The sequence below is a fragment of the Podarcis pityusensis genome (assembly GCF_964106645.2).
Source record: "Podarcis pityusensis genome assembly, chromosome: 18".
NCBI lineage: Eukaryota > Metazoa > Chordata > Lepidosauria > Squamata > Lacertidae > Podarcis > Podarcis pityusensis.
The window spans coordinates 11,405,553-11,430,319 of record NC_138043.1 but is presented as its reverse complement, the minus strand read 5'-3'; the positions used below and the strand labels follow the sequence as shown (position 1 = coordinate 11,430,319).

At 49.6% G+C, this 24,767-nt stretch overlaps 1 protein-coding gene across 3 annotated transcripts in view; it reads right to left on the bottom strand.

Moving 5' to 3' along the window:
• Nucleotides 1-1,845: 1,845 nt before the first annotated feature.
• HOMER3 (homer scaffold protein 3) overlaps nt 1,846-24,767 on the bottom strand; it is a 36,634-nt gene continuing 13,712 nt past the window's right edge. The window contains exons 3-11 of one of the 3 annotated variants that reach the window (XM_080988622.1): nt 20,441-20,600; nt 19,714-19,870; nt 19,199-19,330; nt 18,552-18,659; nt 17,654-17,775; nt 17,254-17,410; nt 9,898-10,005; nt 6,446-6,526; nt 1,846-4,963 (exon numbers count right to left, since the gene is read on the bottom strand). In XM_080988622.1, the coding sequence (XP_080844748.1) occupies nt 4,775-4,963; nt 6,446-6,526; nt 9,898-10,005; nt 17,254-17,410; nt 17,654-17,775; nt 18,552-18,659; nt 19,199-19,330; nt 19,714-19,870; nt 20,441-20,454 (1,068 nt within the window). In that variant the 5' untranslated portion in view covers nt 20,455-20,600 and the 3' untranslated portion in view covers nt 1,846-4,774. The remainder of the gene's footprint in view (nt 4,964-6,445; nt 6,527-9,897; nt 10,006-17,253; nt 17,411-17,653; nt 17,776-18,551; nt 18,660-19,198; nt 19,331-19,713; nt 19,871-20,440; nt 20,601-24,767) is intronic. The other 2 variants (XM_080988623.1, XM_080988624.1) reach the window with 2 other exon arrangements.

Below are 24,767 nucleotides of genomic sequence, written 5' to 3'. Positions count from 1 at the left end.
TTCTCAGCAGATTCCTCCTCTTCCCCCTTTCCTCCGCTCGCTGCAGCTAGCAGGCTCGTTGCCCGGCGGGGGTCCCTGAAGCCCCTCTTTGCACACCCCCCACTTTGTCAGACATGAAGGAGGGATGGGGGGAGGGGCAGCGGCGATGGAGAGCGCAAAATGGAGAATTTTCTGGGGAAGGGCTCCCATGGCAAAGCAGTCCCAGAGGCCATCGCTGTCATGAGGCCGCTCTCTCTCTGTATGTATGTATATATATATCCCGCACTTTTCCTCCGAGGAGGTGAAAGAGATCCATAGTCCTCCTCTCCCCCCACGTCAAGGTTGCAGGTTTGATTCCTGTATGGGACAGCTGCATATTTCTGCATTGCACAGGGGCGGAGTGATGATCCTCAGGGTCCCTTTCAACTCTACAATTCTGTTACACTCACCATAACCCTGCGGGGTAGGCCAGGCTGAGAGAGGCAGTGACTAGCTCCCAAGATGGCCCAGTGAGCTTGCTGGCCAAGAGGGGACTTGGAACTCAGGTCTTAGTCCCACACTGCAGCCACCACACCAGCACTTGGGTCCTGGGCACAAATGGTGGCAAAATTGGGCTTCAAAGCATCTCTTCACTTTCAAAAGCACAGCTTTTGGAGGGAGGGAGATGATTCATGGGGCGCAAAGGAAAAGGAAAGGCATTCCTGTAAAGGCCAGACCCCCCCTTTGTAGTCTTTCTCCCTCCATTTTGCCACCTGACCAGGCTACCCCCCTGAGCACAAGGGAAGTCCCTGTCCCACTCTATTCTGCCTTGGTCAGACCACTGGAACAGCGTGTCCAATTCTGTGCACCACAATTGAAGGATGTTGACAAGCTAGAACAGGGGTAGTCAACCTTTTTATACCTACCACCCACTAATGCATCTTTCCTGACGGTAAAATTTCCTTACCGCCCACCAGTGCTCGATGGAAGGAGGATTCAGCTTGTGCCGGAGAACCCCCTAAGCTAGAGCGTGTGCAGAGGGCAGGAAATGAGATGATCAAGGGTCTGGAAACTAAGCTTTGTGAGGAACGGTTGAAGGAGCTGGGTATGTTTAACCTGAAAAAGAGGAGACTGAGAGGAGACAGAAGAGCCATCTTCAAATATCTTAAGGGCTGTCACATGGAAGAAGGAGCCGCTTGTTTTCTTCTGCTCTGGAGGGTAGGACTCGAACCCATGGCTTCAAGTTAGAAGAAAGGAAATTCTGACTAAACATCAGGAAGAACTTTCTGACACTGAGAGCTGTTTGACAGTGTAAGACTCCCACAAGAGATGGTGGACTCTCCTTCCTTGGAGGTTTTTAAGCAGAGGTTGGGTGGCCATCTGTCAGGGATGCTTTAGCTGAGATTCCTGCATTGCAGGGGGTTGGACTGGATGACCCCAGGGGTCCCTTCCAAGTCTACGATTCCATGACCTCAGAAGTTGGTGGACTCTCCTTCATTGGAGGTTTTCAAACAGAAGTTGGATGGACATCCATCCATCAGGGTTTATTTAGCTCCTCCGTTTCCCGGCAACTGGGACTCAGAAGCATGGATGCCTCCAGCCGTGAAGGCACAACCTGGGAGATTGCCCTCTCCCTCCATGGCAGAGTGGCGGAAAAAGAAAGCATCCAGAAAGATCTCGCACTATTTCGCAATTGAGCTTTGAAACGGATTCCGGCTGGAACCTGGTCAAGATGTGCGCTGAGCAGCCCAGGAGTGGGGGGGCTGCGAGATCAAGAGCCGCCTGGTGGATTCGGCTGACACTGCCAAGCCCCCATTCACAATTAAGTTCCCAATTAAAGAGGAGGGAAAGAGAAAGGCAAGGGGAGAGAAACACCCAGGGTCATAGTTCCACCATCGCTTTGTCTTATTGAACGCCTCCAGTAAAACCTGACAATCATCAGGTCACTTATACACAGCCTGCAATCCACAGGTTTGCTTGAATACATTCTTTCTGCGACACGGGGACATTCTGAATTCGTCACCAGGCTAAAACTCTTGTCTACTTAGTCTTAGAGAGACACAACAATAATCTGCTTTGGCTAAATACGGAGGGGTTGTAGCCCCACTCTAAATAATTCCAGCTCAACCCCCACCCCCCCGTCCTCCCCTTCAGCATCACCGGTTTCTAGAGCTTCCACTGGGCATCCCCCAAATCTGTCCAAGCTTTCGTCTTCATGCAACAAATAATCAGATTTGCAAAACCAATTAGGGCCAAGTTTTCGTTTTGTTTCGGGGGGGGGGGGAGGTTTAGAACTTCAAGAAAAGCGCAGGTTTGTGGGAAATAGCCCTGTCGCTGTACAGTAGGTATGGCAAGACAAATGGAGCTTCCAGTCTTAGAGGCAGCGTACCTGGATGCTCAGAGAAAACAAGCAAGCCTCAAGGGCCTGTATCCGAGCCTCCCAGAAGCATGGTCTCTTCTTGGGTTCTTCAAAGTCAGGAGGACTAGTACCTTAAATGAGAGTGGAGTTTTCAAATTCGCCAAATTTCACAGGGTGTGTGTGTATCAGTCTGCCTGGTGCAGGCAGCTGCATGGCAAATTCCCAGGCCATTGTTCCAACTTTTCCTCTCCTTTTTAACCACTAAAATAAAATAGGAGAAGCAAAACTGGCGCTGAGCTTTGACTAACCCTGGGCACATTAATTTTGTACGCCTTGGATGCGCTAGACCAGTATTAGCCCCCTTCCCTCCAAATTCCATGTGTTCAACCTGACTGGACACGCAGTTGACTCTTGAGTGCAGGTAATGGGGCAGCTTAGCAGGTGCAAGGCAAGGGCAGCTCAGCACACACCCAGCTGTGCCCACTGCCTGCGGCTGCCACCTCACTCAGCCCAATGGCAAGGAAGGGCCCGGCAGAAAGAGAGGGCTTGGGCTGATTGGTTCCTTCCTTCCAGCCGCAGCTCAAATGCGAGGCAAACTGCTCAAACATTCTCCTCTTTTGTAGATCCATTTCCCAGTGGACACCAGGACAACCCATCAGCTGACTGGTGCAGAGAGAGCGCCTTCAAAAGCGCTTGCAGTAACTGTGGATTGGCAGGTACGGCAAGCACCTCTGAAGTCTGGGTGTGGTTCAAACCTAATGGAGACATGCAAATTGAAAATTGCAATGGAGCGGGCTGGCACTGCCATTGTCAGGTGTGCAGCAGGTGGGCACAGGTTGGGGAACCACATTGTAGCCCTGTGGACCATATGAACGTACCAGACCCTGCAATCATTCTCTGAGGCCTCTCTCCCTGTGCCTCCTCAAGAGGTCCGGAGGGTGGCAACACAAGAAGAGGGCCTTTTCTGCAGTGGCTCCCTGTTTGTGGGATGCTCTCCGCAAGGAGGTTTGCCTGGCGCCTTCATTATACACCTTTAGGTGCCAGGTGAAAACATTCATCTTCAACCAGGTCCTTGGCTGATTGACACCCTTTTAAAATGTGTTGGGGAGCGGGGACTACTGGGTTTTTAAAATGCATTTTGTGTTTTTATCTTGTGTTTTTATCTTGTGAGCCGCCCTGAAACCTGCGGGTATATAGGGCGGCATACAAATTTAACCAATAATCAGTGCTCTTCCCCCCGCCATGGGGTACTCCCGGGTACGCAGTACCGGCACTTGTTTTCTTAGCAGAAAAGCACTGGTTTAAAATGTGGCACTTAGTGTAAGAACTTCATAGTGAGTACCGGCCCCTTTTTTTCTAGAAGAAAAGCACTGCAAATAATAATAATAATAATAATATTCTCGGTTCATGGGCCAGAGGTCCCATCACCTTTGGGCTAGCAAAGCAGGCGAGGACCTACGTTCCTGCCAATGGGTCACACCCCTGCCTGACTTCTTGGAATAAGACTTCTTGAGCAAGCTGCACTTCCTTCTCAAACCAGGAGAGGGTCAGGTTCTTGGTTTCGCGCAATATTTGCAGAACTGGGCAACCTGCCAGATTGGCAGCTGGCTTGGCTTGCTGCCCCTCTCCCACCGGCCCCCTGGAAATAGCCTTTTCCCCTCTGACATTAGCACCCCCACCCCACCCCCCGCACACACCCCAGTTTCCCCTGCCAGCTTTCCCAAGCTGACTATTCATTCCCACATTCGCATTACCCCACTAAGACAAAGTCACTGCTCGCTTTGAAAAGAAAACCAAACGTACAATGGAAGGAGGGTGTTGTTGGGAGGAGAGTGGGGGGCGGAGAGAAGAAAATAGCCCCATTTACTTCCAGGAAGAGAGTCAAGGTTCCCTCTGGGGGGGGGGGTTGAGGGGGAAGTCTCTGATAATCTATAAAAAGCAAGCTTGTTAAAAAGACTCAGCCAGGAGGATTACAAGAAAGGTTTTTGAATCAGCCGCTGGTTCTGGTAAGGAGAAGAGTTCTCTATCAAAAACCTACTGGATCAGGGAAGGGAGGGGGGAACCACCATACTAACTTGGCTAGAAAAAGGATAACTGGGTCTGTAGAAATGGAAGCATCCAAAAGGGAACTAAGGCCAGGAAAAAGAAGCCTGAAGGTGTCAGCCAGGATAGCTCAGCTGGTGAGAGCCTGGTGCTGAGAACACCAGGGCTGCAGGTTCGATCCCCTTATGGGACAGATGCATATTCCTGCATTGCAGGGGGTTGGGACTAGATGATCCTCAGGCTCCCTTCCAACTCTACGATTCTATGATGTCCAGCATCCTCTTGGAGGAGCATTTCTGGAGGACCAAAAATGTGCCCCACCAGCTACCCACTTCAGAGCCACGTCGCCTGTCCGCTTCCGCCAGGAGGAGAACCATCGGGGCAGCCTCCCCACCTCCCCACCTCTGGCCAGGCTCAGTTGCTCTCCACCAGCTTGGCCAAGTCCTGCCGCAGCTCGCTCAGCTCGAAGATCTTCATGTCCATGATTTCCGCCACCTTGGCCACTTCGTGGTACATCTTCTCCCGCTCAGAAAGCGTCTCCGACAGAGACTGCTCAGCCAGGCGAAGGCGCCGCTCCAAGTCTGTGTTGCGCCTCTCCAAGTCCTGGCGAGAAAAAGGGGGAGAGGAGAATGACCTCAGGGTCCCTGTGGTCATGAGGGACCCTCCTGCTGGCTGCCCCAGGACCATCGCCCCCCAGGGAAGAGCACCTGGGTTGCACACAGACCATCTCTCAGTTCCCCAGAAACGTTCAATCCATGTTTCTTTTGCAGGGGGCCTGGAGGTGGTTGGAAGATGGATGGCTGAAATGGATTGAGGCTGAATCCTGACAAGACAGAAGTGCTATTTCAGGGTGACAGGGGGTGGGCGGGTGTGGTCCTGAATGGGGTCAGTGTGAAACACCAGGTCCACAGCCTGGGGGTGATTTTGGACCATGGAGGCACAGGTCAATTCTGTGTCCAGGGCAGCTGTCTACCAGCTCCATCTGGTACGCAGGCTGAGACCCTATCTGCCCGCAGACTGTCTTGCCAGAGTGGTGCATGCTCTAGTTATCTCCCGCTTGGACTACTGCAATGCGCTCTCCGTGGGGCTTCCTTTGAAGGTGACTCAGAAACTACAACTTATCCAGAATGTGGCAGCTAGACTGGTGGCTGGGAGCATTTGCCGAGACCACATAACAGTGGTCCTGAAAGACCTACATTGGCTCCCAGTACTTTTCCAAGCTAGGGACGCAGGTGGCGCTGTGGTCTAAACCACTGAGCCTAGGGATTGCCTATCAGAAGGTCGGCGGTTCGAATCCCCGCGATGGGGTGAGCTCCCGTGGCTCGGTCCCTGCTCCTGCCAACCTAGCAGTTCAAAAGCACGTCAAAGTGCAAGTAGATAAATAGGTACCGCTCCGGCGGGAAGGTAAACAGCATTTCCGTGCACTGCTTTGGTTCGCCAGAAGTGGCTTAGTCATGCTGGCCACATGACCTGGAAGCTGTCTGCGGACAAACGCTGGCTCCCTCGGCCAGTAAAGTGAGATGAGCGCCGCAACCCCAGAGTCGTCTGCGACTGGACTTAACAATCAGGGGTCCCTTTACCTTTCCAAGCACAAATCAAAGTGTTGGTGCTGACCTTCAAAGCCCTAAATAGACTCTGCCCTGTATACCCGAAGGAGCATCTCCACCCCCCATCATCCAGCCCAGACACGGAGGCCCAGCTCTGAGGGTCTTCTGGGGGTTCCCTCCCTGCGAGAAGGGAAGTTACAGGGAACCAGGCAGAGGGCCTTTTTGGTGCTGGCGCCTGCCCTGTGCAACGCCCTCCCATCAGATGTCAAGGAGATAAAGAACTATACAAGCTTTAGAAGACATCTGAAGGCAGCCCTCTTCAGGGAAGTTTTTAATGTTTTGATGTTTCATTATGTTTTGATGTGTCTTGGAAGCCACCCAGAGTGGCTGGGGCAACCCAGTCAGAAAGGTGGGGTACAAATAATAATGTTTTTAATCGGGAGCAAATGGTGTTGGGGAAAACTTGGTCTTCTGCTCAGGGGGATTTGGCCGAGTCACCATTGCAGCTGCCCCTAATCCCCCCTCCTGCCCCCATTACCTGCACCTTCTGGCGGGTGTCCTCACACTCTTCATCCGTCTCCCAGCTTCCTCCTTTTTGCCCCTTTAGCTGCCGTAGTTCCTGGTCGTTTAAAAAAACACACAAACAGGAATGGAAGAACGTTCCTTTTGGCCCTTCCTAGTCTGCAATGCTACGATTCTACGAAACAAAAAAGAGAACTATACCTTTAAAGAGCACGGCTCCCCCCACAATCCTTGGAACTGTAGTTTGCTGCTAACAAAGCTACACCCCAAGCACCATTAGCAAACTACAGTTCCCAGGATTCTCTGGGCAAGGGGAGTCACAAGCTTTACATGTGATATGTTTGGAGGCCCTCCCAGTGTCCCTATTTTCCAGGGACAGTCCCAGATTTACAAAAGCTGTCCCAGTTTCTGATTTGATACTGGAACATCCTGCTTTTCCTTAGAACGTCCCTCTTTTCGGTGGAGAAATATTGGACTGTGATGCAACCCCCAACCAAGGAGATAAGTAAGTATACACCTTTAGAAGACATCCAAAGGCAGCCCTGGATAGGGAAGTTTTTTTTAATGTTTCATGTTTTCTTGTGCTTTTATATATGTTGGAAGCTGCCTAGAGTGGCTGGTGCAACCAAGTCACATGGGCAGGGTGTTGTTGTTGAATAGGACATCCTTCTTTTCATCGGGGAGATGTTGGAGGATATGTGTCCACAGCCTTGGTCAGACAGCCCTCCCACCAACCCCATTATTTGTTTTGCAAAACGTGGTTTGGTTGCAGCTTTCAAAACTACAGTGGACACTCGGGTTGCGAACGTGATCCATGCAGGATGCACGTTTGCAACCCGCAGCGGCGCGTCTGAGCACTTGCGGGTTGCAATTCGGTGCTTCTGCGCAAAGCGCGATTTAGTGCTTCTGTGCATGCACAACCGCTGAAACCCGGAAGTAACCCATTCCGGTACTTCCGGGTTTCGGCAGTCCGTAACCCGAAAAAACGCAACCTGAAGCCTTTCTAACCCGAGGTATGACTGTATTAAAATGAAAAGGGATACATTCTGACCAACTTTCCACCCCCTTGCAGAATGCAATGGCTGAGAGGCTAAACAAGCCCAATCGCCAACCTGGCGCCCTCTGGGTGGTTTAGACTACAACTCCCAGCAGCCCCAGGCAGCAAAGAGCCAACTCAGAGGGCTGATGCCAGGAGCACAGAGGCAATTAATGCACCTGCCCCTCTGGATAGTCACATTTCTGCATGCAATAACCTATTTCCCCTAATACAGTGGTGCCTCGCAAGACGAATGCCTCGCAAGACGGAAAACCCGCTAGACGAAAGGGTTTTCCGTTTTGGAGGTGCTTCGCAAAACGAATTTCCTATGTGCTTGCTTCACAAGACGAAAATGCCTTGCGAGTTCCTGCGGGGGTTTTTTCCTCCCCCCCTTTTTCCCAAGCCGCTAAACCGCTTATCAGCTGATGGCTAAGCCGCTTATCAGCTGATCTTTAAGCCGCTTAACAGCTGATGGCTAAGCCGCTTATCAGCTGATCTTTAAGCCGCTTAACAGCTGATGGCTAAGCCGCTTATCAGCTGATCTTTAAGCCGCTTAACAGCTGATGCTAAGCCGCTTATCAGCTGATCTTTAAGCCGCTTAACAGCTGATGGCTAAGCCGCTTATCAGCTGATCTTTAAGCCGCTTAACAGCTGATGGCTAAGCCGCTTATCAGCTGATCTTTAAGCCGCTTAACAGCTGATGGCTAAGCCGCTTATCAGCTGATCTTTAAGCCGGCTAAGCCGCTAATACTGTAGCGCTAAGCCGCTAAACCTCTAATGGGCTTGCTTTGCAAGACGAAAAAACCCGCAAGACGAAGAGACTCGCGGAACGGATTCTTTTCGTCTTGCGAGGCACCACTGTACAACCCCCATTGTGTGTTATTTTGACCATGCCATTTTAGGAATACTTGACGCCAGTGCTTTTTTTTTTCCTAGAAAAAGAGGTACAGGAACTCCCCCCTTTATTTGACGGACAACCTCAATTTCTCCCCGATGCCTACTCATGAGTTTGATGTATTGGCATAATAAGAATATACACATCTGTATATTAATGTATGGTAATGTAACAGTGTTTTTTCTTTGTCGTTCGCTTTTTTCATTCTTTTTTTCTCACTCTCTGTTTTTTATAAATCAAATTCTTCTAATAAAATATTAATCTAGTCTCAAATCCCAGGGCTCAGCACATGCTCAGAGGAACTCTCGCTCCTTCATTTACGTCCACAGGGCTGAACCACAGCACTGCCCGGGGACACCTCAGGCACCTAGCAAATTGCAACAAAGCCCCCCCCCCCGATCCTGAGAGGCTGCAGCTTAGCCCACTCCCTACTCTACAGGAATGCTAATTCTTAGAGCTATGAGTCGGGGGGGGGGCATGGAGTAGAGAGCCCAGAGCCTCTTCTCACCAGCGCACGAGTTTCTGCCTTGCGCAGCATTCTCGGAAAGGCGGATCTGCGTCTAGAGCAGGCGCCTGCCCTGTAATTAAACCTCTGCTTTAAACTGTTAATTTAATTGGCGCCCCAGCAAGAGCAGAGGTGGAGTGTGGGCTCCTGGCAGCTGCTGGTGTGGAAAGGAGAGCGATGGAGGAGGGAGCAGGGCTGGCAGGGCCAGGAGGGATGGGGGAACTCCAGCTAATCTGTCACGGGGGGGGGGTGAAAGAGAGGGGGGTGTTGGTCTGTTAGGGCAACGGGGCAGCCCTGTGCCCAGTCAAGAGGGAGTGTGCAAAAGGGATTTGAGAGACTGTCCTGATGTCTCATCCAACAATAAGACCATGAGGCAACATAAGGCATGTCACCACCCTGGTGTGGCAGGAAGATTCCAGGACAGCTAAGAAGCATTTAAACATTTCTGTGTAATATAGCATAGCATCAAAATTTGTTTATTTTTATGTGCAGAATGTGGGAAGATATCTTTTCAAAATGAGAGTAAGGTACCAAGATCCGGAATCGGTGTGACGAACTGTTTCAAAAGGACTGGAGCAAATTTATATTTTATATGAAAGAAAAATGTAAACATTTGAAAACGTTTGTAGGCTTGAGTTGAAATGTTTCGTAATGTGAAAATAAGGAGCTGATTTACATATAAGGAGGTGAATGTCAAAACAAGATATAAGGTAAAAAAGTGGCTATAGAAATACGAAGAATTTGTAAAAGATGTTTGGAAGTCAGAAAGAGGAAGGGAAGGAGGTCGATGCTTTGTTTGAGCAAGTTATGGATTTATGTAATGAAAATGTAATGAAATATGGAAAACTCAATAAAAATTATGTTAAAAAAGAGAGAGAGAGTAAGGTACCAAGAACAAATATGAAAGATCTGAATACAGCAAGGCTTCTTTGTGTTGATGAAAATTTATGGGAAAAGCCACGGCAGAAAAGCACCGTCTGATATCGTAAGCTTGGCCTCTGAGCCACCAGGAGGGCGACAGCGGCCCCTCACCTCGTCCCTGGCTTTCACCAACTGCTCCAGTTCTTCCAGGGCTGGGCTGGACTCCTCCCTGGCCTCCCCTGAGGACTCGTGGCCTCTCTGGGCTTCCAGCTCGGCCACCTGAGGAAGAGGATGAGAGAACGGACAGGTTGAGGGGCAGAAGAGACAAAGGGAGACAGCACCCCAGCTCCCCCAGGCCTGGCGCCAGCAGGGCTGGGGAGCCGGATGCCGCAGAGCCCTCCATCGCACCCGGGGGCAGGAGCCTGGCTTAGGGGGTGCCCCACACACGGGGCTCCACCTCTTCTCCATACAGTATTCTGCCAGGCCCTCCTGGCACCTTCCCTGACATCTTTTTTAAAAATAATAATTTCTATTCACTTTTCAAAAGTTTAACAGACATACTTCAATACATAATAAGTTGGTCTTTTCCAGACTTCCCGGCCCATTTTCCGTGGTGTTTTACTTTCCCCCCACTGCACAATGCCTTCAATGTCTTATACCAATAACTCATCAATGCTGTTCTCTCAAATTCCTTCCGTTGCTCATATTTCTAATCCAGCTCGCGAGTTCACCAAACTATACTATTTCCCTAAATAGTCTGAAAAGGACGTCCATTCTTCCAAGAAAACTGTCATTGTCAGAGTCTCTTACTTTGGCTGTCAACGTTACCAATTCCACGTAGTTTGTCACCTTACTTATTCATTCTTCTTTGGTGGGAAGTTCTGCCTGCTTCCATTTTTGTGCAGAGAGAATCCTAGCTGCTGGTGTTACATACATAAAGAACCTAATCATCTTTTTAAAAAAAACTTCTGTCCCTATAATTCCTAAGAAAAAGGCTTCCGGTGGGGTGGGGGTGGGGTTTAATCACTTTAAACATCTTTTTTATCTCATTATACATCATTTCCCGCAAAGCCCTCACTTCCTCACAAATGGTGGAGAAAAGATCCATCTGCCTGTTTACTCTTTCAGCAGTTATGCCTTCCCCAACATCCTTTTTTGGGCTAGGCAAAAACTTCTTTGACGGACTAGTAGGGTGATTGTCTGTAAGGCATAAGCAGGGTAAGCACCTTTGGCCCTCTGGGTGTGATTGGACTACAACTCCCATCAGCCATGACCGCTGAGCATGCTGGGAGATGTAGTTCAGCAACATCCAGAAGGTCAGAAGTTCACCAGCCCCACCGTAAATTGTAAAACTTGTCACTGTTGGGGGTGTTTGGTGGTTTCCCCCCCTTCTGTAATAATATTTTATTCTTTTTTCGATATAGAAAGTTACATTTGTTACTCAACAATTATATTCCAATTCAACCAAACTAGTGACTTCCCGCTCACCCAACATCAATGTTTATAACTCAAATTACATATATTGCATTTTAAGTTTCCATCTTATCTAATTTCATCCTCTCTAACATGTTTCCTAATATGTTCTGCTGGGTTTTTTTATACTTCAAACCCCACAGGGGTCTTTGCATATGGCAAATAACTTTTAGATAGACTAGAAAAAGTTTCCCATCTTCTTTAAATGGTTCTAAATTTGTATCTTTTATCAGTGCTGTCAATTTTGCCATCTCTGCATATTCCAATATTTTCATCCGCTATTCTTCCTTTCAGGGGTTTCTCTCCACCTTCCTTTTCTGCGCACAGAGAATCGTTGTCCCTGGAGCTGAGGCTTCCTTGGGATTTTGCTGTCTAGGATCCCCAGGAGGAAGGATTCTGGCCTCTTGGAAAAAATCACTTTACAGTGGTGCCTCGCAAGACGAAACGTTCCGCGAGTCTCTTCGTCTTGCGGTTTTTTCGTCTTGCGAAGCACGGCTATTAGCGGCTTAGCGGCTATTAGCGGCTTAGCGGCTATTAACGGCTTAGCGGCTTTAAGAAAAAGGAAACAAACTCGCAAGAACTCGCAAGACGTTTCGTCTTGTGAGGCAAGCCCATAGGGAAATTCGTCTTGCGGAACGACTCAAAAAACGGAAAACTCTTTCATCTTGCGCGTTTTTCATCTTGCGAGGCATTCGTCTTGCGAGGCACCACTGTAATTTGTTTATTGATTTCATTATATATCATATTCCAAAAAGTCATTGCTGCAGGTGAATGGAGCACAACTGAGAAGACCCATAATCGAGAAGATCCATTTATGGGTGCTAAATTCCAGCCTTGCTCAGACCACCGCCATATCCCCAAAGATTACCAGGCAGAGCACAGCCATCATGTCTGGCAGGCATCAATCGCCTTTGATCAATTATAGCCAATTTGTGGGGGGCAAGCAAAGCCGCCTTCCGAAAGACAAGGCCTTTTGCCGATCAGGAGAGTGTGCGCATTGGAGCAGCAATACTGAGCTAGATGGGGCCGCTGGCCTGGGTCCAAGACAGCTGCCCATGTTCCTGAGACGGAAGCCATGCTTCGATGCGCCCTTTCTCCCAGCACAAAGGAGGCGACCTCGCGTGTCCTCCCTCCTCCTCCTCCTCCTCCTGCCCTTCCTCGCAAAGCCAGGCCAGCTGATGCAAAAGCGTCCAGCAACAGGGCCGGATCCTCAGGCCTGTGTCGTTGGAAGCTGTGCCAGCAGCCCTAGGCACTGTTGCAACCCCCCCCCAACAACCCATCAGAGAGGTAGCCAGGCACCGCCTCTCTTCCGAATGCCGCTGCCTGCAGAACGGGGTCGGCTGGAGAGAGAGGGAATGTCAATTATTCATCAAGACGGAGGGTTACATTTTTAGAAGTGCATTCTTCAAGCCTGCAGCTGCTGCTTTGAAAAGGCGGGGGGGGGGAGTCTGGCGGGACGAGGCTGGGGAGAGAGCGAGATCCCAGGGACAAATCTGGAACCTCAGACGTCTGAGGAAAGGAAGATTCTAGCCCTCCTGGCTATGGAGACAAGCTGAAGGAGGCAAGGGCGATATTGCAGGATCAGAAGAAAAGACCACGATTCTGACTTTTCAGTTCATGGGGTTCTGTTTGGGGGTTCATGTCCTGTTTGGGGGCTTCCCTGTGGGGCAGTTGGCCGGCCACTGTGAGAACAGGATGCTTCTGACATTCCACATACCCCGTAGGTTGCTGTGTTCTGCATGAAGGTTTCTCTTTCAAGGCCCCAAAATGTTAGGCGTGCCCCCCCCCCCCCGCAGTAACTCAGAGCAGGGCTTTTAGTGTGGCCTGTTGTTTTTCAAGGGGCATTTGGGCTTTCCCGAATTTGTTTCTCACAAATTTGATCCGTTCCATATCACGGTTGTGTTTTTAGATTTGCAAAAGGCTTCCGGGTTTCGAAACACAACTCCCAAAACCTCCAGCATGCAAAAAACAAATAATAAACACAATAAGATCCACTGGAAATGTTAACTCTCCCCACCCCCACCCCCCGCCAAATACTGAAGTGAAATTTAAAAAACACACATCAATCCAAGAGTGGCATTACAACCGATGTACTGGAATTGATGGGCTGGAGTCATTCAGGCGACTGAGTCTGCTCAGAGTATGACTAACGCAGGAGAGATCACCTTTATATTTCCTGAAAGCGAAGCCGCCTTGCAGAGAATTGCCGTCAGAATCCACCACTTCCCTCCCCACCAGCAAAGGAATTTCAGCTCCAGTGTCTCCATTTAAGTTGATTTATTTAAGACGCTGACAGCTCACCTTTCCCTGTTCGAGGTGCTTGCGGGCGAAACTGGGGTTGTCATATTTCAAAAAGTAAAAACCAGAACACCCCAAAAGTTGTTGAGTTGTTTTTTACGAAAACACACACACACAAAAACCCCGCACGATTTTTTGATTGACTTGCCTAAGATTCAGGACAAAGCGCAAACTTTTGGAAATTCCCCTCGGATGTCAATTCCACCTTTGAAATCCCAGTAATGCCTGGGAAAATCCAGCCATATGGCAGCCCTAATAAAATTCAGTTTTTTATGGTTAACATTTCAAAAGAGGGAGAAGGAATGTGTGTGTGTATCAGAGGCAAAAAGAGGGGTGGGGAACAAACTCCCTTCCTCCTCCCCAGAAATGAGGAGGGGCTGCAGAGCCCATGCTTCCCACAAATAAGGTCCTGAGTTCAGTTCCCATCATCTCCAGGTGGGGCAGGGAAGGCCCCCTGTCTAAGACCGGGCAGAGATGCTGCCACGAATGCAGAGCGCAATGAGCTGGGGGGGGGGGGTGTCACTGGGTCTGACAGCACAAGGCTCCTAGTTCAATTAGCCCCTTAACCAGAAGCTTGAGGGCTAGATCCTTGGTTTATTTCAACGAACCGTGCCAAAGTTCTGTGGCAGGACATCTGCTTTGCCTGCAGAAGGTTCAATCCCCCCCTGGCATCTCCAGGTGGGGCTGGAAGAGGCTCCTGAGTCTGGAACCCTGGAGAGCAGCTGCCAGTCAGTGCAGGTAGTACTGCGCTAGATGGACAAGTGGCCTGGCTCAGATTCCCCAGTTCCTGTAGGATGAGATATTCAAATCATGCGCTCACTGAATCCGCTCTAAAGGGTTTCCCAGAGAATTGGAAGGAACCCTGAGGATAATCTGGTCCAGTGTTTCCCAAAGTGGGCGATACTGTGGGGTGCTGGAACAATCCGGGGGGGGGGGCAGTAGCAGCCTCAGGTGCAACTGGGGGGGGGTGAATAAAAATTAATAAATTGATAGCAACGCACCAGGTTCATCTTTCTCATTAGGATTATTTTTAATATTATCCTTCACTATCTTAATTTTCTGTATGTAATGCGAATGGCTGTTTTTAATAAATAATTTTATAATTTCAAGCTTCAAGGTGTCATATTTACAACATCATCTTTCTTCACTATGTCGTAGGGCATAGGCAGAAATATGGGGACATAAAAGAACGCAAATTTGTCGCTGCATCTTTCTGCTTGTTTGCTTAAAGAAGGCAGCTTTCCAGGGGGGCGCTGAGTTTTGTTGTTTTTTTCCTGAAAAGGGGGCAGTAGGCCAAATAAGTATGGGAACCTCTGATTCTTGTCCAACCCCCTGCAAGGCAGGAATGTGCTGCTGTCCCACACGGGAATCGAACCTGCAGCTTTGGCGTTATCAACACCATGCTCTAACCCATGGAGCTATGCATGCACTGATAATGGCCAAAAAGAGAGGTGGGAGATTGAGAGAAAGAGACAGAGAGCATGGTCCTAGTACCAGTCAGGGTGGGGCAGTGACCTCTCCTTTGTCTGCAGAGACTGAAGTGGCCGGGGGGGGGGGGCTTGACAAGAGGTGGCTGCGCTCTCTCTCCCTCTCCCTCTCCCTCCCCAGCCGTTCCCCCCCCCAACCTGACGACCTTGGGCGGGAGCTAATATTAGCAAGCAAGGAGCGTCTTTCATCATGCAATGAAGCCAGGGACGTGCACAACGACCTCTGGGAGAGGAATTACACGCATGCCTCCCTCCCTCCTGCCACATGGAAATACTTCCCCAGAGATGAGCGGCGGATCTGGTGCCGATTCCCCCAAGCTCTGAGTGTCTGGGGCATATCCTGATTAAACTATCCTCTGCGGGGACCTATCCCCAAAGAGTCAGCTTCAGCTGGGAAATGGGGGGCGGATTCTGCCAGAGCTCTATGTGCAGAGCGATCGGACGGGTTGCTCAAAGAGGGAGCTGCCCAAACTAAAGTCTCCTGCTGGCTGCTAAAAATGTTAAAAGCCCTATATGATATATATGGGGGGAGAGAACCCAGGCGGCACCAACGACACATTCCAGTCCGGCCGCCACGGCACGAGGGGAGGCTAGAGAGCACCCTTTGCACCCCGGGCGTGATCCGGTTGGTCAAACAACACATATCTGCAACATTAAGATCACAGACCATGCGCCAGTAGAATCATAGAATGGCAGAATTGGAAGGGACCACGAGGGTCATCTAGTCCTACCCCCTGCAATGCAAGAGTATTTTGCCCAACATGGGGCTCAAACCGACAATCCTGAGATTAAGAGTCCCATGCTCTGAGAACTGAGTTATCCCACAGAAGTCAACCTCAAACTAGAAGAGGAAATACAAACTGCCCCATCATGATCTTTCAGCCCCATATTGTCAACAAATAAAACAAGAGAGAGTCTCTTGAAGACCCTCCAAAACTACTTTGTGAAGAGACTGAGTTGCTGATCAGGGCTTGCGCACCTCCCTTCCATCAGCCTCCGCTGGGCAGTGGGCAGTTCTGTCCTGTCCCTGTTCTAGGGGTCATTGTTAGCACCCAATCGCCCTAAATGCAGAGATGCTGCAGAACCACCTGGCCTCAGAGGAGGCTGTCTTTTTTGGGGGGTGAGGAATTAGAGAGGTACTTATCCTACCACCCCTGTGCAGCCAGCGTCTCCTGGGCCCACAGAGGCTGCATGGTCAAAGTCCAGAGGCTTCTGCCCTGAAGACCATATAGCACTGGTCCTAAAGGATCTACACTGGCTCCCAGTTATGTTTCCAAGCACAATTCAAAGTGTTGGTGCTGACCTTTAAAGCCCTAAATGGCCTCGGCCCTGTAGACCTGAAGGAGCATCTCCACCTCCATTGTTCAGCCCAGACACAGAAGTCCATCTCCGAGTGCCTTCTGGTGGTTCCCTCCCTGCGAGAAGTGAGGATACAGGAAAGCAGGCAGAGGGCCTTCTCAGTGGTGGCACCCGCCCTGTGGAACACCCTCCCATCAGATATCAAGGAGATAAAAAACTATACAACATTTAGAAGACATCTGAAAGCAGCCGTGTATCGGGAAGCTTTTTAATGTTTGATGTTATATGATATTTTTATATCTGTTGGAAGCCACCCAGAGTGGCTGGGGCAACCCAGCCACTTGGGTGGGGTATAAATATTATTATTATTATTATTATTATTATTATTATTATTATTATCATCATCATTACTACTACTACTATTCACAGTAAAACCACAGCCTCTCTTACTCCCATAGAATCAGTGCCTATTGGTGTCATAGAACTGTAGAGTTGGAAGGGAACCCAAGAGTCATCTAGTCCAACCCCTTGAAATGCAGGAATCCTGCCCAGAGCCATCGCTGGGTGGGCTCGAACCACAAACCTTCTGGTTAACAGCCAGGAATGGCTTATGAAATGGATGGACTCTGCTGAAATGGCAAAGCTGACTGCCAAATTAAGAGGACATAATGACGAAGTGTCTAAGGAAGAATGGAGACCACAGGTGGATTACCTATCCAATTATCCCCCATATATGAAGTCGCCGCAGGCAGGATTTGAAATATAAGAAACGGAATAATGAAAGATTAGCAAAACTCTCGTCTTGAAACTTCCCTTGTACCACCAAGACCATCACCTGGAGCAGAATGTCATGGCGCCCTGAGATCAGGACAGCGGTGAAGTGCGCTGCAAAGATGGCGGTGGCCATCTCGGTCAGCCCCCCAGCCAGGCTCCCACACCAAAGGCCCCCCCCCAAAGGTCGCCCCCTCACCCGTTGCCGCAGGGTCTCCGTCTCCTCCTGGTAGGCCGCCAGCTGCTTCTTCCACTGCTCCACGTTGGCATTGGCCTCGTTCAATGCGGCCACCAGCTTGTTGTTGTTGTCTTGCAGCGTGAAGAACTCTGCCTCCCACTGGACTTCACAGACAGAGCTGGGAAGGAGACAGATGCCAAGGGCCACAGAGTTGGAAGGGACCCCGAGGGCCATCTAGTCCAACCCCCTGCAAGGCAGGAATATTCTGCCCAAGATGCAGCTCAAACCCACGACCCTGAGAGTCTTGCGCTTTGCCAACTGAGCTATCCCAGCTGCTGGGGAGTAAGTGAGACTTGAACAGGAATAAAACAGCCACCGTTCGGGTGCCCCTTCCCCAAGCCACCTCCGTCGCCCTCCTCACCCTTCGGAGAGCATCTTCTTGATCCGCTCCCTCTCCGTCGTCATCTCCATGTCGGCGCTCTGGCTGCGGAAGAGCTTGTCGTCTCCAGGTCCATTGGAACTGATGATGGGGCTGGGGAGGATCTGTGGGGCAGGAGAGCATGGGGAGGGGGCAGGTGAAGCAGAGCCCAATTTCAGGTGCCCTCAAGAGCCACCTGTCGCATTCCAGGAAGGTGGGCTCTCATGCACGGACAAACACACCCTCCGAGGGGTCAAGCCCCGTGCCACACTGGGAAATCCCAAACCTTCCAAAAATCCCAGGTGGTTCTCTTGCTATCCAAACCTAGAAGAACCCCCTCTCTTCCTCACCATAAACTTTTTTATGTACGTCCTCCTTTGGAACTCCATGCCACTGGATGCTCAGAATTCAACTAGAACTGTCGCTTAGCACTTCAGAAGCATTGCTAAGTATTAAAATGGTGGCTTTATTTTTAACAAACGCTCCCTGCTCAATGTGAAGCTTCCCTTCTCTCCTCCTCCTCCTTCTCCAGGCCAAGGGACTGTTCACACTCCCTCCTCCGCACGTTCTGCTGATCCATCTGTGCCCAGACCTAGGAACATGGCGTCCTCCACCCCCCAGATCCACCTGCCTGTCCCTTTTACCCAGGAGGAGCTGCCAAGGAGCAGCTGGGGGGGTACTGCAATTCTCCTGTTTCTTCACCTGCCCCACACCTGGTGTCAGGTATGGGAGAGGTGGGCAGGCTCAAAACAATTTCATGGGCCAAATTAGGACTCTGCTGGGCCTCGTTTTCAGAGGTTCCCCCTGCCTGGTCTATATCCCAATGAGTCGGTTCAATTCCTGGTGAACTGGCCCATCCCCCGCTGCAGTTTTGGAGGAACAGGACACCTGGCCTGCTTACCTGCTGGGACGTCAAACTGAGGGCTGGGCTGGTCAGCTCCGTCTTATCCTGCGACTTCTCCCTTGCCAGGCGAGCCGCTTCCTTCACCTCCTGAAACTTCTCTGCAAACTAAGCAGGGAAAACAAAACTGAGTGGTTTGGCCGCCATCTTGGATATTTGTAAAATGGATCAAAAAAGAGGCCCTGCCCTCTTCTACCTTGCTAGCTGTACAGCACCCTTTAACTCCTTTTTTATAATTTATATTATATAATTTAATTATAATTTTATAATTTTTTATTAGATTTCCCCAAAGTTTCCAAAGCTGCTAGTTAGGAGAACAAGAGCCAGAGAGTTGTGAGAGAGCTGAGCTGGAAGCTGGAGGCACAGAGACCTGCTTGCTCTGTGCTGGATCCAAAGCTGTGACTAAGGAAGATCTCTTGGGGTGCGAATGCTGTGAGCCCCCCTTACAATGCTCAGGTCGTACTCATGTGCAGGACACCGCAGTCTCCACCGCGCTTCCTTCCGACACTGAGCCCTGGTCGAGCAATTGGAACCCCCTGGAGTTTCTCACTGCTCAGAGATTAGGGTAGTGCATCACTTTGCACTGTGTGTTAATAAAAAAATAAACCCCGTTCCTTCCTTTCCTTGTCCTGCCCCTGAGTTCTTACCTGGGAGAGGTGCTGCTCAGAGGCAAATCCCAGGCCATAGACGGTGTTTGCCCTGCTGTCGGCCCACTGGCCGAATTTCTGTGAGGTCTTCGTGAACGTCATGTTGGGGGTGATGGTGCTGTTGATGATGGCCTTTGGGGAGCAGAGAAAGGCAAGCGTTTTAAGGGTCTCCTTCGGCCTTAGGTCAAGAGAAAGTGGCAAGAGCAAAGCTTTCCTCCCTTTCTCAGAACACTAGAATTTGCAGACACCCAAGGAAGCTGAGGGACGGGAGATTCAGGGCAGAGGAAAGAAAACACTTCTTCGTGCAACGCAGAGTTGGACAGAGGAACTCCCTGCCACAGTGACGGCCAACAACTTGGCTTCGAAAGAGGATTGCATGGAGGAGAGGGCTATCAAAGGCCATGATGGCTGTGCTCTGTTTCTACAGATTATCTCTTTAAAAAATAAAAAAAGCTTCTCCAAAATGCATGCCTATAATGGGGTTTGTTTTCTCCTGCTCTCGCCGCCTCTCTCACCTTGGTGCCTCCCACACTGATGATTCGGTAGACGTTGCGTGTGGCATCGTAGAAGTAGGAGACGGTCAGCGCGTGCTTGCTGGTGGGGATCCAGTTCCTCTTGGTGGCCGGGTCGATCTGGAAGATGTGTGCCCTGGTGCTGAAGATCGGCTGCTCCCTGCAAAGGAGGGCAGGAGCAGAAGCGGGTGCTGAGCAGCGGCTGAGATTGACAGCCAGCAATTGCTCCCCCCCCCCCAGTCCACCTCATGTGCTCTCCTGCTTAGTGCCAGGCTATATCTGAGAGACCTTATTCCCTGCAATGAACCTGCCTGGGCTCTGAGATCTCAGGGCAGAGGTACCACCAGCCTCTCAGGACGGTGGCTTCTTGGTTGCTCCCAGACAGCTTGGGAACTCTCCGTTCCTAGAGAAATTAGACCAGCTCCCTTCTTGTCACTCACCTTTGGTCTCTTTCCCTAAAAACAAAGCTAAGTTTCTAGTCCTCATTCTTCTGAATCAAAGGCTAAAGGGAGATAGAAATCGGAGGGTTGATCTCCCCAGCTCTAATGATTCAGCTATACCCATTCCCTGGAAACTGAAGCCCCCCCACTCCCCACCAAGCAACGATCGATTCATGGCAGCTCAAAGCTCAAAATCAAAAGAGGGATTTCAAAGTCTTGGACTTTGTTAGTTCGAATGTTAACACAGAGACACGGGGAGCAGAGCGCGGAGATTAAGGCAAGGCTGTTACCTAATTGTTGACATTGGTTAATTCTGACCAACGCAGATGGTTAGGTGACAAGTGGGAGAGGGGAGAGGGGTCTGAGAACGGTCATCAACCATCAGGGTAGTCCTTTCTGTCCCTGGGCGAAATTCCCAGTTTGGCTGGGGTCTGGCGGGCGATTCATTTCCTAGCGATGGAAAATGACGGCTGTTAATTGACACACAAAACACAGGAGAGAAAGAGACCGAGGCAGAAAGCAATATTGCTGAGCAAGAGCCGGCCAGAGGTTTTCTGAGCTGTTAATCTGTAATGATTTTGGGCCACTTAGGCAGAAGCGGGAAGGAGGGAGAGACAGACAGAGAGAGAATCAATCTTTGCAATCCCTATATACTGGGCTCCCATGTCTCAGGGAGATTTAGATTTCCTGACACCTAGAGAGGCGAATGCATCAAGAGTTAGCGACACCAACAAATGTTGCATCTCTGCTTCCTTTGCTGCATGTATTTTTTTAAAAAATAGTGGATGATAATGATGATGATGGTTCTTAATTGAATTTGCATGCAGCCCTTCACCCGCAGATCTCAGGGCTGTTCACAACATAAAAATACAATAGAAAACAACAGTAGTTGAAAGTCTGCTGAGAGGCTTGGTGTGGGCAGCAGACCTGGTCCCTTGCAGCCTACCACAGCAAAGCACATTCGGGAATCAGAGGAGCAGAGAACCACGGATTAAAAACAAACCAACCCAAGATGATACAGTGGTACCTCGTGTTACGGACGGGATCCGTTCCGGAGGCCTGCAACTCGAAGCGCTGCGTCTGCGCAGGCGCACGGCGCGATTTGGCGCTTCTACACATGCATGAGCAGCAAAACCTGGAAGTAACCCCTTCCGGTACTTCCGTGGGATGTAACGCGAAAAGACACAACATGAAGCGGATGCAACACAAGGTATGACTGTACAATGGAACCATTGTTTTCAAGACAACCCTGGTCACAAGCCTGGCACATCTGGAACTAGACTTGATAACGCTGGAATCTTTTAGTTGGACTTTGTGAATTTAGTTTACAGAAACGCCGAGTAGGAGTTAATGAAATTATGCATGACATGGAGAAAGTGGACAGAGGAAAGTTTTTTCCCTCCGAACATGAGAACTTGTGGACATCTAAGGGAGATTCTGAACAGGTCAAAGTCCTTCTCCACACAGCACATAGTTAACTGCGGAACTCCCTCCCACAGGAGATGGCTTCAGAAGAGGAGAACACAAATCCATGGAGGAGACAGCTATTGGTGGCCACTGGCCAAGATGGCTTTGCTCTGCCTCCACAGTCAGAGGCTTTTGAATACCAGTCGCTGGGAGTCACAGGAGGGGGGAGGGCTTGTGTTCCAATCCTGATTGCCGGTTTCCCACAGGCAACAATTTGGCCACTGCAAGAAGAAGATGCTGTACTAGCTGGGCTGCTGGCCCGATCTAGCAGAACTTCCTGACAGTAAGAGCTGTTCGACAGTGGAATTTGCTGCCAAGGAGTGTGGTGGAGTCTCCTTCTTTGGAGGTCTTTAAGCAGAGGCTTGACAACCATATGTCAGGAGTGCTCTGATGGTGTTTCCTGCTTGGCAGGGGGTTGGACTTGATGGCCCTTGTGGTCTCTTCCAACTCTATGATTCTATGATTCTATGATCCTCCTATGCTTTTATTTTAGCCCACTCATTCTCCGGGCCTCTTTCAAAGTTTCGTTTGTCATCTTTTAATTTTCACCTGCCGTTCTAACTGCTCTCTCTGGCTTTAAATATATTATAAAACAGAATGAAGAAATATTTACCAAGAAGGAAACACACACGTACACAGCTGGGATGATTCCCTTTGCTCTTCTTCACAATACCTCCCTGAGCAGGAGCAGTCTATCTGAGGAGTGTGGGCTCTGAATTTCAGCAGCTATTCTTAAATCACCCTCATAACTCCCTAGCCCGGCCCTTGATGCAGGAGATGCATCTGTCCAGAGAAATCGCACAAGTTATTGTCATAACCTGGTCTTTGCTTTGAGACGGCTCCCAGGCTTGTGGTCCAAAATTGCACCACTTATGCCAGTGGTTCTCAGACTTGTTTCTCTGGGCCACACTTTGAGAATAAAAATTTGCTTGCCCCACACTGATTTTTGTTGCTGTTGACAAGAAGCATCTTGAAAAACAAAAAGAAACCATTCCTAGCAGTGCTTGGTTTATAACACAAACGCTACTACTTTATAATATGATCACAGGACACCCAGAAGGTATTAAACAAGGCAGCTACAAAAGGGCACAAATCATTTCCTCACAACCTCACAATGCATATGACAGCAGCGTCGCACAACAAATGTAACTGACCTGTGGGCAGGGCTCTAGAACTGAAAACAGAGATGATAGATGCACCTTTGCGATCCATGAAAATCTTCCAATAAAAACAATTTTATATATATATATATATATGGATGGTATTTCTTCTTCTTCTTCTTTGTATATTATTTTACTCTGTGTGCTTGTAAAGGTAAAGGTAAAGGGACCCCTGACCATTAGGTCCAGGCGTGGCCGACTCTGGGCTTGCGGCGCTCATCTCGCTTTACTGGCCGAGGGAGCCGGCGTACAGCTTCCGGGTCATATGGCCAGCAGGACTGAGCCGCTTCTGATGAACCAGAGCAGCGCACGGAAACGCCGTTTACCTTCCCGCCGGAGCGGTACCTATTTATCTACTTGCACTTTGATGTGCTTTCAAACTGCTAGGTTGGCAGGAGCAGGGACCGAGCACCGGGAGCTCACCCCGTCATTGCGGGGATTCAAACAGCCGACCTTCCAATCGGCAAGTCCTAGGCTCTGTGGTTTAACCCACAGTGCCACCCGCGCTTGTAATTATGTACTTTTCGTTTTTCAATAAAGAATATATGTAAAAAGTAGGCATACAAACTCAGAGGCATGAGCTTGCTTCTGTTGGGTAATCTCTGGGTAGTGGCTCCCTGGTTGTGGAAAGCTCTCCCCAGAGAGGTTCACCTCTGGCACCTTCATTCTATATTTTTAGGCACCAGGCAAAAACGTTCCTCTTCAACCAGGCCTTTGGGCAATTAATATCCTTCTGTGGGGAGGGGGTTATTATGGTCTTGCTGTTTTGGTTCAATTATTTTCTTGTGTTTTATCTTGTATTTTCTTCTGTGAACCACATCTTTTGATGAAGGCTGGTATTTAGTAGTAGTAGTAGCAGCAGCAGCAGTAATAATAATAATAATAATAATAATAATAATAATAATAATAATATAATGAGTCTAATTTGAGACAAACTCATTTCCTCATCAACACAAACAGCCTTGCTGTTTTCTGATCTTTCATTTTTGTTCTCAGTATCGCTAGATGCTCTCTTATTTTGAAAAGATTCTGACCCACATTCTGCAAATAAATAAAAATGTATTTTGATACTAAACTATACTACCCTGAAATGCTTAGATGTTTCTCTGATCATCCTGGGATCTTCCCGCCACACTTGCCACCCTCTCCTGGCGCACCACACCCCTGGAGGCAGGGTTTGGAGGTCCCAAGCGGCAGGGACTGATCTGCCGACTGTGTGACTCCCACACCGACTTCCATGACAGGCGCACATTCCAGCAAGCCATGTCCCCCGCCCACCGTCAGTCTGCAGGCTGCCTTTTTCTCTCTTTCGTTCTTTGGCTTGCTTACAGATGCTTCCAACCAGCCGTTCAGGCTGCAGACAATGGCTCTTGCTCCGCTGCCAGAAACGATCTCCCTTTGCTGATTTCTTTATGCCAGGCTGCTCTTCAAAAAAGGAGGGGAAGGCAAAGAGGAGCAGCGTAGCCTGGTCAGTTGGCAACCCCATCTGGGAATCAAAACAAGGCCAAAGGAAGGAAGCCAGGGTGGTTGGGGGTTCGAGATCTAATGCACAAAAGGCTTCCTCCATATCCTGCAACATTTCTCTGATGAAAATAGGGACATCCTATTTAGAGGTGGTAGTAGTAGTAGTAGTAGTAGTAGTAGTAGTGTTATATCCTGCCCATCTGACTGGGTTGCCCCAGCCACTGAGCGGCTTACAACATACTGTATACAGAAACATAATACAGTCATACCTTGGGTTAAATACGTTTCAGGCTGAGCGTTTTCAGGTTGCATTCTGCAGCGACCCAGAAGTAATGGAACGGGTTACTTCCGGGTTTCGCCACTCGCGCATGCGCAGACGCTCAAAATGACGTCACACGCAGAAACCGTGAATAACGGCATGCGCAGACGCGGGTTGAGTTCTGCTCAGGATGCGAACGGGGCTCCAGAACGGATCCCCTTTGCATCAAGAGGTACCACTGTAATTATTATTATTATTATTATTATT